Source organism: Argentina silus (genome assembly GCF_951799395.1).
Source record: "Argentina silus genome assembly, chromosome: 8".
Classification (NCBI taxonomy): Eukaryota; Metazoa; Chordata; class Actinopteri; order Argentiniformes; family Argentinidae; genus Argentina; species Argentina silus.
The window spans coordinates 1,563,692-1,577,050 of record NC_139662.1 but is presented as its reverse complement, the minus strand read 5'-3'; the positions used below and the strand labels follow the sequence as shown (position 1 = coordinate 1,577,050).

General features: G+C 44.7%; 1 protein-coding gene across 1 annotated transcript; it reads left to right on the top strand.

The window, feature by feature from the left end:
- The first annotated feature begins 134 nt into the window (after positions 1 to 134).
- LOC310808417 (major histocompatibility complex class I-related gene protein-like) lies at positions 135 to 10,527 on the top strand. Its single transcript, XM_083675321.1, has 8 exons — positions 135 to 299; positions 5,467 to 5,733; positions 6,457 to 6,735; positions 7,134 to 7,433; positions 7,692 to 7,808; positions 8,189 to 8,206; positions 8,583 to 8,647; positions 9,460 to 10,527. Exons 1-7 carry the CDS (start codon positions 251 to 253, stop codon positions 8,621 to 8,623), a joined length of 1,071 nt encoding a protein of 356 aa, XP_083531447.1. The 5' UTR covers positions 135 to 250; the 3' UTR covers positions 8,624 to 8,647; positions 9,460 to 10,527.
- Positions 10,528 to 13,359: the final 2,832 nt, after the last annotated feature.

Below are 13,359 nucleotides of genomic sequence, written 5' to 3'. Positions count from 1 at the left end.
GCGCCAGGCCAACTGGCCAAGTCCTTTCAGTTTCGAGTGACAACCTCAGTGGCTCCGTCTTGCCTGGGTTTTGATGACGTAGGTGCCTTTATTTGATTTCTATTGGTTGAACAGATCCTGTGTGCGCTCCTCAGGTATTACGGTACAGCCTCCCGTTTCCCCACCGACTCTCAACCCCGTCGGAGCTCCGCCGCCAGCGACAGGCGCGCTTTTCTGACAATCTTCACCTTCCTTTCACTAACAAATCATCATGAAGGCTTTTCTGGGTCTGCTCCTCTGCGTTCACACCGCATCTGCAGGTAAATGAGCTGAGGATATTTAATTCATGGAAACTGCTGTTGTTTTCAAGTTGTTTTACCTCCTTCACTTAAGACGCACTTCAAGATTCAAGATTCAAGATTCTTTATTTGTCACGTGCATACAAGTATACAATGAAATGCAAAAGTGACAGTGCCACAGAGTAGTGCAACAGTACAATAAGTTTTAAAATAGAATAAAATAAAATAAAATAGAAGTACTAAAAAATATACAGTATGAACAGTATAAACAGTATAAACAATATGAACAGTATAAGCAGTATAAGCAATATAAACAGCAGATGGTTGATTATGTGTGTGCATATGTGTTATGATGTCAGTGAGTGTGTGAGTGACTTGAGGGGGGCACTGGTGGGGTCATCACTGATGATCCTGATGGCATGGGGGAAGAAACTCAGTCTAAGCCTCTGTGTTCTTGCTGCATGACAGCGAAGGCGTTTGCCTGACCGCAGCAGCTGGAACAGTCCGTTCTTCGGGTGGTGAGGGTCCTTCATTATCCTGTAAGCTCTGGTCCTACACCTCCTGGTGTACAGGACATGGAGAGGGGGGGTTGGAGCTCCCATGGTCTTTTCTGCCAGGCGTACCACCCTTTGCAGAGCTCGCCTGTCCTGGGCCGTGCTGTTACCGTACCAGACGGTGATGTTGCCAGCCAGGATGCTCTCCACAGCTCTCCACAGAGTAGAAGGACTGAAGGATCCTCCGGGAGACTTTGAATTTCCTCAGCTGCCTGAGATGGAACAGGCGTTGCCTTGCCTTTCCCACCAGTGAACTGATGTGGGTAGTCCAGGTCAGGTCTTCTGTGATGTGGACTCCCAGGTATTTAAAACTGCTCACCCTGTCCACAGCAGTCCCACCGATGTCAAGCGGCGTGTAGGTCCTTGGATGTTGTTGTACTCTCCTGAAGTCTACAATCAGCTCCTTAGTCTTGGAGACATTCAGGATGAGGCTATTCTCCTGACACCAGAGTGACAGGTCCGCCAACTCGTCCATATAGGCTTCCTCATTGTTTTCTGAGATCAGCCCCACCACAACTGTGTCGTCCGCAAACTTGATGATGGAGTTGTCGCTGGACTTAGCCACACAGTCGTGGGTGTACAGGGAGTAGAGGAGGGGGCTAAGGACGCAGCCCTGGGGGGACCCTGTGCTCAGGATGAGTGTGCTGGAGGTGTGTCTACCCACCCTGACCACCTGTGGCCTGGCCGTCAGGAAGTCCAGGATCCAGGCACACAGGGGAATGTTCAGTCCTAAACCAATCATCTTTTCAGCCAGTCTGGTGGGGATTATGGTATTGAACGCTGAGCTGTAGTCTATAAACAGCATTCTCACATAGCCCCCTTCTGATTGTCAAGGTGAGAGAGAGTGGTGTGGAGGACCTGGCAGACTGCATCGTCCGTAGATCTGTTTGGTCTATATGCGAACTGCAGTGGGTCTAAGGTCGGAGGGAGGGAGGAGCAGATGTAATCCTTAATCAGCCTCTCAAAGCACTTCATGACCACTGAGGTTAGAGCCACGGGTCAAAAGTCATTTAAGCAGGCTGGGGAGGTGATCTTGGGCACAGGCACGATGGAGGATCTTTTAAAACAGGTGGGAACTACTGAATTTGCCAATGATGTTGAATATGGTAGTGAACACAGGAGCTAGCTGGTTAGCACAGGTCTTAAGTACTCTCTTAAGTACTTTAGGTTATTCTCTCGATAAAACTACGTTAAAACTACCATATAACTACCGTATAACTACCTTATAACTACCTCATAACTACGTTAAAACGACCTTATATCTACGTTTCGATGATGTTTGGTGGATCAAATCATGGGGTGTTTGACCTTCCTTAAATGATTTAAATGAAATTCAGTCAAATTAAAATAAAACGTGTTTCTGTGTCACATCCATTTGATTGATTCCCCTCAATCTTTGAGTGGTTCAGACAAATGTACTTATTGTAAGTCTCTTTGGATAAAAGCGTCTGCTAAATGACCAAAATGTCAATGGAAAATGTTCCTTTCCCGGAAAGCAATTCAGGGCTGTTGTATTACCAAGTGGTTGTCGGCTTAATGACAGTTGATCAAACTATCTAAGACATATTTGATATCCTGTTGTATTTGTTACAACCTTCATGTCTTGGTAATTATCACATAAGATTAGTTGAATGTTGTATAGTTCAGTAGATAACTAGTTGTATAGTTCAGTAGATAACTAGTTGAAAGTTGTATAGTTCAGTAGATAACTAGTTGTATAGTTCAGTAGATAACTAGTTGAATGTTGTATAGTTCAGTAGATAACTAGTTGAATGTTGTATAGTTCAGTAGATAACTAGTTGTATAGTTCAGTAGATAACTAGTTGTATAGTTCAGTAGATAACTAGTTGAATGTTGTATAGTTCAGTAGATAACTAGTTGTATAGTTCAGTAGATAACTAGTTGAATGTTGTATAGTTCAGTAGATAACTAGTTTCACAGGAAAGTTGATGGGAGAAATGACACATTTGGCTCCTTTCCGTCTCCGGTTTGATGCGTTTGTAAAATAAAAGCCTTGTTATCAGGTGTGTTGAAGAGCAGGATATCAGCTGAGGTCAGCAGAGGAGCAGAGACCTTGTTTTACTTCAACCTGTCTGAACCTGGACCCTATTAGGCTACGCTTCATTATAATGATTATGTCAAGTTGATGTATTTACTATCGATGTGAATCACCTGATAGTCAGAAAATGCATCTCAGTTGTGTGTCTGTGTTGCCGTGGTGCTGAGCCCCTCAGTGCCCCAGTCATGACAGTGATGTTAATACCAGCAGTGGCCGGTAGGTGGCGCTGCAGCCCCACTGGAGCAGCAACCAGCTCCATGCTCAGTGTTCTCGCTGTGTGTTGCTGTCTGACTGACATGATATGGGGTTTAGAAAGGGGGTTCATTAAAGTATTTCATGTTGAAAGCTGCAGTATTCCAACCCTCGTTAAAGAAAGTCATGACTGATACATTTCCCCTGAAATGCTACAACAGTAAAAACAGACTTTTCATCATGTTGCCACGGTTCCTCACCATCGACAAACGTGTTCAGTTCATTACAAACTAACTGGTGCTGCTGTCATTTCACTTCATGCTTTGTCACACATTTAAAGTCACTGAGCAGAATTGTTCTTATTGTCACCTTGTCCTGCCAACCGCGACTGCTGGTCTTAGAGGGCATTGGAGGAACGTACGGAGGATGCATGACATCACAGTTCAGTCTGGCCTGAAACAATAGTAATAGTATGACAGTTATGAGCAGACTCATCTGTCATGCAGGCTCTGTCAGGAGGGTAAACATGTCTTTTATATCATAACGGCCATTTAGCTTGTTCACTCCAGACTGCACTACGGATGTCCAGTGACACTGTGATGTGGTACACATGAATCCTGTGTGTGTGTGTGTGTGGTGACATAGTACACAAACGACGACTCCACAATGACAGAGAGCCGTTATGTCTCAGGGGGGCTGGGAGAGCCTTTATGTCTCAGGGGGGTTGGGAGAGCCTTTATGTCTCAGGGGGGCTGGGAGAGCTGGCCAGGACTCCTGGAACAGATTCACATCTCATCTAGAAACACAACACAGCTACGACATGTTGACATGATAGATTCTGCTGTATAACTTAGACAGTATAAGGAGATGGGTCTTAAGGCTGCCTTGAACACATTATATTATTATTATTATCATCATTATCATTATCATTATCATTATCATTATCATTATTATTATTATTATTATTATTATTATAGAGATACAACAGAGCTGAAGGGTCTGAATGAATCCAGGATACTAATAGAAACACATCAGAGCTACTGGAGGATGATGTTCTAGACCAGGGACCACGTCATGTTCTAAAAACAGCACCAGTCACCATGGAGCTCTTTCTAAATTAAATTTGTATTTAATTGTGTTGATGTTCTTTTTGAATGAATAACATGCAATGACAATATTGAATATACATTTTTAAAAACAAAAATGTTTTATGAACTCTGACCGGAAAGTTCAATATCGCGCGCACTCTTTACTGAGACAAGCTAGCGAGTGCAGCTACAATGGATGCAGGTTTTACCCCCAAAATGAAGGAAAACATGGCGGAAAAGCGAAAGAAAACTAATCATTTTCACAATGATTGGGAGGAAGAGTTATTTTTTACGATAGTGAAAGACAAGTGTGTATGTTTCATTTGCGGGGTGACTGTGGCGACGGCAAAGCGGCACAATGTGGAGAGACACTTCATTACCTGTCACAATAGCTTCCATGCTAACTACCGTGCAACTTTGTTATTCAGGAAGTTTGTATCAACCAAATAGCCCTTCGTATTACTCAGTACCCTTGAAGTAGCTCTCAGGTTCAAAAAGGTTGGTGACCCCTGTTCTAGACTATTCTGTTGTAACTTATATTTATTAAATTGTAAATAGTTTCTGCCTACATGAATGTGTATAGTTGTGGAGAAGGAAAACAAGTTGTTTGGTTTTTCTATTTTTTTCTCCAAAGTTCAAGTAAAGTATGAAAGAGGATGATAGGTCTGAGGAGGAGAGGAGAGGGGGATGATGGAGGGTGTTAGGGGATGAGGAGGAGAGGAGAGGATGATGATGATAGAGGATGTTAGGGGATGAGGAAGAGGAGAGGGGGATGATGGAGGGTGTTAGGGGATGGAGAGGATGATGATGATACAGGATGTTAGGGGATGAGGAGAGGAGGATGATAGAGGGTGTTAGGAGATGAGGAGAGGAAAGGGGGATGATAGAGGGTGTTAGGGGATGAGGAGGAGGAGAGTGGAGGGGGATGATAGAGGGTGTTAGGGGATGAGGAGGAGGAGAGGGGGATGATAGAGGGTGTTAGGGGATGAGGAGGAGGAGAGGGGGATGATAGAGGGTGGAGAGGTCTGAGGAGGAGGAAGAGAGGAGAGGGGGATGATAGAGGGTGTTAGGGGATGAGGAGAGGAGAGGGGGATGATAGAGGGTGTTAGGGGATGAGGAGGAGAGGAGAGGGGGATGATAGAGGGTGTTAGGGGATGAGGAGAGGGGATGATAGAGGGTAGAACAAACACAATGCTCTCCTGTGTTTTTGGTCGACTGAATAACAAGAAAACTGGTCCTTTTCTAGAGTTTGTAAAACACTTTTTCATTCATCCTTTCATTCCTGTTTCTTCTAGTGACCCACTCCCTGCACTACTTCCTCACTGGATCCTCTGGAGTTCCAGACTTCCCAGAGTTTGTGGCTGTGGGGATGGTGGATGGTGTTCAGACGGAATACTATGACAGCAACACCAAGAGAGCCGTGCCCAAACAGGACTGGATGAACCAGGTCACTGTAGACAACCCACAGTACTGGGAGACGCAGACTCAGAAAGCCATGGGCCAACAGCGGTTCTTCAAAGTAAACCTTCCTACTCTAAAGCAGCGTTTCAACCAGAGTGGAGGTAAGAGACAGAACTTCTCACCACGGTTACGTTCCTTCTGATGATTTGAACCATCATTAATGTTTACAACTGTTGTTCTCTTGGATTGGGGAAAGTGATGACACAGACTCAAAGACTTACACACTCTCACACTCACACGCACGCAAGCAGACACACACATACTCACGCACACACACACACTTACACGCACACACTCATACTTACCCACGCACACACACATATGCACGCAGACACACATGAACATTCACACACACACGCTCACTCACGCACCTGCGCGCACACACACTCTCACGCACATAGACACACACACATGCACACACACTCACCACATGCACACTCACCGGCACTCACACAGACACACATGCACACGCACGCATACAGACTTGCAGACTCACACGCACACACACGCATGCACACACACACGCTCACACACACACGCACACACAAACGCTCACATGCTCGTACACACATGCACTCACACACTCTCTCTCTCTGAATCCACATGAACTGTGTCTGTCTCTGGAGTGAAGGTGTGACATCACTCTGTTTTATTACTGCTGATAGACGATGATAGAGAACCCTGAACCTGTCTCTCTCTCTCTCTCTCTCTCTCTCTCTCTCTCTCTCTCTCTCTCTCTCTCTCTCTCTCTCTCTCTCTCTCTCTCTCTCTCTCTCTCTCTCTCTCTCTCTCTCTCTCTCTCTCTCTCTCTCTCTCTCTCTCTCATGGACATATTTTCCAGAGGATGTCTGGCTGTAGTTGGGATGAGGAGACTGGAGTCACAGAGGGGTTTGATCAGCATGGTTATGATGGAGAGGACTTCATTGCATTTGACGTGCAGACGTCTACATGGATCGCTTCAACGCCACAGGCCTTTATCACCAAACAGAGCTGGGACATAAATCAAGTTCGTAATGAGTACTATAAGCACTACTTCACCCAGACCTGCATTGAGTGGGTGAAGAAGTACGTGCAGTTGGGGGAGAGAACTCTGAAGAGGACAGGTACAGACACACTGACCACACTGAATCACCTCACACCACATCACATTCAAATACTTTGAAGTGGAACAATTACATTCTTTTGATTTCCTGCTCTTTTTTTTCCTGCTGTCCTTTCCCTCCCTCTCTTCCTCTCCCTCTCTCTCCCCCTCCCTCTCTCTCTACCCCTCACTCTCTCCCTCTCTCCCCCTTTCTCTCTCTCTTCCCCCCCTTTCTCGCCCTCCCTCTCCCTCCTCCTCCCTCTTTCTCTCTCTATTCCCCCCTTTCTCCCCCTCCCTTTCTCTCCTCCCCCTCTCTCTCTGCCCCCCTTTCTCCCTCCCTCCCTCCCTCTCTCTCTTCCCCTCTCTCTCCATCTCTCCCCCTCCCTCTCTCTCTCCCCTCCCTCTCTCCCTCTCTCTCAGTCCCTCCCTCAGTGTCTCTGCTCCAGAAGACCCCCTCCTCTCCAGTCACCTGCCACGCTACAGGTTTCTACCCCAGTGGAGTGATGGTGTTCTGGAGGAGAGATGGACAGGAGGTGTTTGAGGATGTGGAGCATGGAGAGGTTCTCCCCAACGACGACGGAACCTTCCAGAAGAGCACTCGCCTCACTCTGAAGCCTGAGGACTGGGAGAAGAACCAGTATGACTGTGTGGTTCGTCTCTCTGGGATGAAGGACGACATCGTCATCAAACTGGAGCGCTCCGTGATAAAGACCAACAGAGGTAAGAAGATCCAACGTGATCATTCTCAGTGAGTCAAAGTACCTCCAGCAGAGCACCATCGTCTCCCTCACTAAAGGTCCTCATGTTCTCCATCTCTCAGTGGCCCTGGTCAGTGTACCCCTCTCTGACAACATGTTCACTCTTCACATTCACAAAGTCACTTCAGGAACTCTTCCTGAGTGACAGAGGAAGTGGGTTGGTTGAGAGGAAACCAAACTGTGACCTCAGTTCCAGTCTGACTGTCTGTGTTGGTTACAGGTACCACTGACCCCGCCCCCCTGGGCGTCATCATTGGAGCTGTGGTCGGACTCCTCCTCCTGGCCTCCATCATCATCATTGTGTTCTTCATCATGAAGAAGAAGAGGAGCAAGAAAGGTGAGAAACGCCTCCTCTTCATCATATCATCACTGAGGTGTTGTTGTCAGTATCTTAGCAGTGATGAACTAGTCTGGATTGGTCAGTTTTAGTGCAGTTGGTAGATGGAGATGTTTCACCAGGAATAGTGTTGTGATGTGAAGTCAGGGCTGTAGAAGTCGTGCCTCTAAGGATTCTAAAGTGAACACAGGCGTGTTATCAGGTTTGATCCCGTCAGGAATACCATATACACTAGAAATACAGGATGTGACATGTAGTTAGTAAAGTCTCATACATGTTGTTTAGTTAGTAAAGTGTCATACATGTTGTTTAGTTGTAATATTCTACTCAACCAAACTATAAGAGTCAGTAATATTTTCATGTCCACCTCTGTGTTTCAGGCTTCTCCCAAGCTAGCAGTAAGTATTCTACACCTTCATGTTTTTTTTTTTTACAAATGTACACTGAACTGAATGACAATCTTGTGTGGCTGTTTCTTTTACTAGAAACCATAAAAACTGAAATATTGACCTGCTTCAACAGCTAATTTAATATTGTGTCTATTTGGTTGTTTGGTTGTTGTTGTATTTTATACTGTGTGAATGTTAATCTGCTATGGTGTGTCTTGGCCAGGGCTCCCTGGAAAAAGAGATTCATATCTCAATGGGACCTGGATAAATAAAGCATTAATAAATCCATGTAAATGTTGTTGAGGTGTCATGTGACTGGTTCCATGTCAGAATGTAGTTGTGTATTCCTCGTTAGTTGAACTGGCGTTGTCTTGTTTCCTCGTAGCTTCTGGCGATAGTTCCAACAACTCTGCACCCAAAGCATGAGGTTTCTCTGCACTGATCAAACAGGTGAGATTCTAGTTCTGGAAACAGACTTCATACATACATCTGACACTAGTCCTCTGTTGACATGAGTCAATGATTTAGGGCCGACATGTTAGGCAGTTCTAGAGTAGGTGGGTCTCTCAAGTCTGGTCTCTTTGACCTTCAGAGGAATACATTACCTCACTTACATCACTGAACTCAGTATTGACCTTGGCTTTGTGTGTGTGTCCTCCACCAACCTATCAGACCATCGTCCGTCTCTGTTTAAAAGTCCCTTCAGGAAGGGAGAGAGGTGTGGTAGCATCGTAGCGGTTTTTCTCTGTCAATTGTAATCCTCGTATCCGACTGTTCTGTCAGTGTCTGTACTACCATTGTGTCTGCTGCCACACCTGTAGTTAGCCCCAGGGGAGGGCGAGTTAGGCAGGTACGACGCCCATGGGCTTACACCTCCATCACGCAGGTTGGTTTTGTTATATACATTCGGTTAGTTTCCCCAGGCGGGCGCCACCTCTTGTATTTTGGGTCTAGGGTAGGCGGGCAAGATTTAGTTAGTTAGATAGCCGTTTTTTCGTAGTTAGAACAGATAGGACTAGAAATTAGCTTTGGGGTTATTTTTGTTTTCATTCATTTGGCGCCGTCTGGCATCCTCCCCTTAGTTCCCTCTTTATGTTTCTCCTGTGTTGTCTGGTTGTTTGTTGTATGTTTTTCTAATAAATCTGTCCTATTTTCATTTTTTACTCAGTCGTTGTGTGTGTTGCACTACCACCGCACCAGCGGGTCTCAGCCGCATACACAGATACAGTATGTTACGTTTCTCCCACCTTTTATATCCCTAGACGTAGTATCTGGGGGGGGTTCGTAACACAGAGACTACAGGAGGATATGAAGTCATCTCCTCTGACAGATTAAGTCAGATCAATGTGCACCTTGACACAAAGACACAGTTCTCTAAAACAGCATTTTATCTGATCATAATTCATATTGTTACTGTACTTGATTAGCGGATGGCAAAAATCACATTTTGAACTTCATATATTTTAGGTTTTCTAGGATTTCATCCTAATTCAACACATCCATGTGTTTTCTTCTGGTTTATCATTGATGTATTTTGTCTGTATTTCTCTGCTTCCTCCTGATGTCCATGTTGTAAATCTTCTAATCAGAGCCCTCTCCGTCTGAGTGTCATCTGACTCTCCTGTCAGAGTGAAACATTGATGATGTCACCAGGTTTTAGCAGCTGCTCAGTCAGCCTCAGCAGCAGCAGTCTGGTCATGGAATAGTACAACTGCTGAACCAGTGGTTTAACATTTACATTCAAGTCATTAGACGCTTTTATCCAAAGCCACTTACAATAAGTCCATTAGTCTCAGTAAGTGAATCAACTATCCATCAGTCATTGTCGGTAAAACCTTCCATAAGAACAAGTTCCATCGGCAGTCACAGTTCTGGAGAACTCATCCAAAATCTCATCCATTTTTTGGGGGGATGAGATACTTCCTTCAAATAAATCAATATCTGAAATCATTAAAGTTTGTGTTTGAGATTATCTGCGCTCTGCTACAACCTGGACACCTGCCAACTTGTTTTTTTATCTGTGTTGTTAAAATATTAACAGAAATATGATCGGTATCAAACTATTTTGGTCCAACAAATTCCCTGTGACGGTGTTGCTGCTGACTCCTTGGGGTCCAGTGATGCTCTGCTCTGTCATTGTATAGTCATTATGTTCATGGTGTAAAAATCATCATCTCCAATCTTTACAGTTTCATAGTCATGAGGGAGAGGGTTATTTTAGTGTGCTTTGTGTGATTCTATTGTTTCTGTATCAGTAGGGAGAGAAGCTGTTCTTGGGAAATAAATTGTGTGTAAATCATGTTTATTTTGACAAATAAAATGGGGTTAAAAACAAACTAATGTGTGTCTGAGCCTCTACATTGAGCTGGGTGGGGTGTGGAAGCAACAGACTCCCAGATTAACACATTTACTTTCTATGTTTAATGAATCAGAAAACCACCATCGACTGCCAAAGCTTGTAAGATAATCAACCATGATGGTTTGACATGATAGTGTGGGTTAACCCTAACCTACACAGATTACCTCTAGTCTAACCCTAACCTACACAGATTATCTTTAGTCTAACCCTGACCTACAGGGTCCTAATGAAGAGTATCTAGCTCCCTAGCTCATTCAGGGCCGAGGGCAACTTTATTCACCAAAAATGCAGAAATGATGATGCGTCATTTTGTAGCCAATCAGAGTATTGTTGCTAGGTAAAACACCACATAAAACTCTCGGCCCTCGAGGTGGTGAGGGTTGTGGAACTGTTTGGCAGTTGGTGACAAAACCCTGACACAAGCTCTGACCAAACAGGGAGTGATCTGAGATCATGGGTGAGAGGACGTGATCAAACTCAACCTTGTCAAACCAGTTTCTCTGCCTCAGGTGTTCCCTCGCTCAGAGAACCACGTCTAACCGCCACCGTCTAACCGTCACCGTAACCACCGTCGTCCTGGAGTGAAGTAGCATGTTTGAAATTCGTGTCACGTTGCTATGGTTACCAGGGTGCCATTGTGATGACGGTGTGGAAGCTGAGGGTGTTCTCAGATCCCTACAGCTCTCAGACAGCTGCTCTGATGCAGTCTGCCTCTGTTGTTTACAGTGAAAGCCTCGTTGATGAAAATCAACACTATGTATCAAGCCTCGGTCACATGGCTGGGCTTGGGGAGTCAGGTGACTGATCAGCAGCGAGCACTAGCCCCCACTCCTCTCCCTTCCCCACTCTCTCTCTCCCCCTTGGTACCCCTAGGCAGATAGGTAAATTGTTGTTGCACCAGTCAAAGGATAGGGGAGGAGACAATAGAAGAAACAGGAGATTCTTATGTAGTTGGGTATTTATCTGCCGCCATTTTGTGGCGATGTATGAGCACACATACAGTGACAAAATGGTGTCCAGTACGGGCATGCCTGTGTTGTTCCGGTAGGGGGTGTGGCTGTGATCTTCACCACCAAAACATGTCTGCAGAAAACAAAGGTTGGGCAGCAAGGACCTTCCTGTGTGTCACCGCACAGACACACCAGACAGCACTTTAATGCATAATGCCACAACACCACCACTCACACGAACACACACACACAAGCACACAGTCTACACACACACACACACACACACACATACAGCCTACACACACACACAGCTTTTTCCTCTAACACACAAACACAGCTTCCTTTCTCACACTCTCTCTCTCTCCCTCCTCTCTCTCACTCTCTAACACACACTCACACTCTCTCTCTCACTCTCTAACAGTGTTTTTCAACTTTCTTTGAGCCACGGCACATTTTTTACATTGGAAGAATCTTGCGGCACACCACCAACCAAAAATGACACTGTAGCCTGATACAGTATATATAATTACAATATTATATAAATTTCCTCTCCTGTTGTTTTTTCTGGCAGTGCCTTGCAAAATAGTAAGTTTTCTCTAATGGCATCTCCATCCACAAAACGGACATTGGCCAAGAGCTGAGAATGTCCACTAATATCCGTAGACTCATCAAGTTGCAACGCAAATTTCCTACTGATGCGTATCTTTCCCAAAACATGACTTTCGATGTCTGTAGACATGTCATCAATACACCTGGCAATTGTGTTATCTGAGAGTGGGACTTTAGCTATGTCTTTAACCGCGTCAGGGCCGAGCATCTCGTTGACAATGGCTTTGCAGGCAGGTAGTATTAATGTCTCTGCCACAGAGAGGGACTTTTTTGATTTAGCTACGAGTTCAGCAACTAGGTAGGGGAGAGTGGGGTAAAGTGAGACATTTTTTACATTTGCTCCCCTCTAAGCGAGCTAAAATGATATATCAGTAAAATGTACACATTTCCCATTAATTCAGGATGTTTCCTAGCAATGGAAATTATCAGAATATATTCAGGAAGAAGGGCAGTGAGAATATGATTGTTTTTCAAAAAAGTGGTCTTGTGTCTCACTTTACCCCAGCTTAGGGGTAAACTGAGACAGACCAGAGAAATCAAGGGGGTAAAGTGAACCAGCTGGGGATAAACTGATCCACTTACTTTTTCCACTCTGAAACTACCATAACAACACATGTTGTAACAGTTAGAATCCTGACAGGTAGCTTGACAACCACACATTCCAGAACTAATGTCGGACTAGTAACAGAATCATGGGGATTGGTCAATTAAGAACATTTTTTTTCTAAACACTTGAAAGTAACTCTGAACAAAATCAAATACAACATAATATAATTCAAAATGTTTTAATTAACATTCAAATGACAGAGCTTTTGTACTGTAAAGACGCCTGTTTCATCCACATTGTAAATCATGTGTGGAGGGAATGTATGCCTGTTAAAGATGAGAGGCAAGGGAAGAACCTTATCAGAATCAAAACCAAATCTTACAGGTAAAGCCTCCATAAAACATTTGCAACGAAATAATTAATTCTGTCACCTGTCCATCACTACAGCCAGATTGTCAAAGAACTCCCCGACTGTAGTTTTATTGAAGGCTGTAGCCCTTCCCAGGGATGTTGCCTCTGGAGTTCGGACAGAGAGATGGCGACGTGCTAGGAATCTGCCAAACCAATCTTCACCTAGAGTAGACAACTCATTATTATAAGATTTAGCTTTGTGGCAAGATCAGTTGGCCTTAGTTAACCTACAGAATCATGTGATCTCTTGCACACCCTAGCCTACCTGCACATTGTGTCTTTGTCC

What these genes read in the sequence shown, in the direction of transcription:
- LOC310808417 (XM_083675321.1), top strand. Translation starts at nt 251, where the DNA reads ATGAAGGCTTTTCTGGGTCTGCTCCTCTGCGTTCACACCGCATCTGCA. An exon ending in CGTTCACACCGCATCTGCAG is followed by an intron (nt 300 to 5,466) that starts GTAAATGAGCTG and finishes TGTTTCTTCTAG; the next exon opens with TGACCCACTCCCTGCACTAC. An exon ending in CGTGATAAAGACCAACAGAG is followed by an intron (nt 7,434 to 7,691) that starts GTAAGAAGATCC and finishes TGTTGGTTACAG; the next exon opens with GTACCACTGACCCCGCCCCC.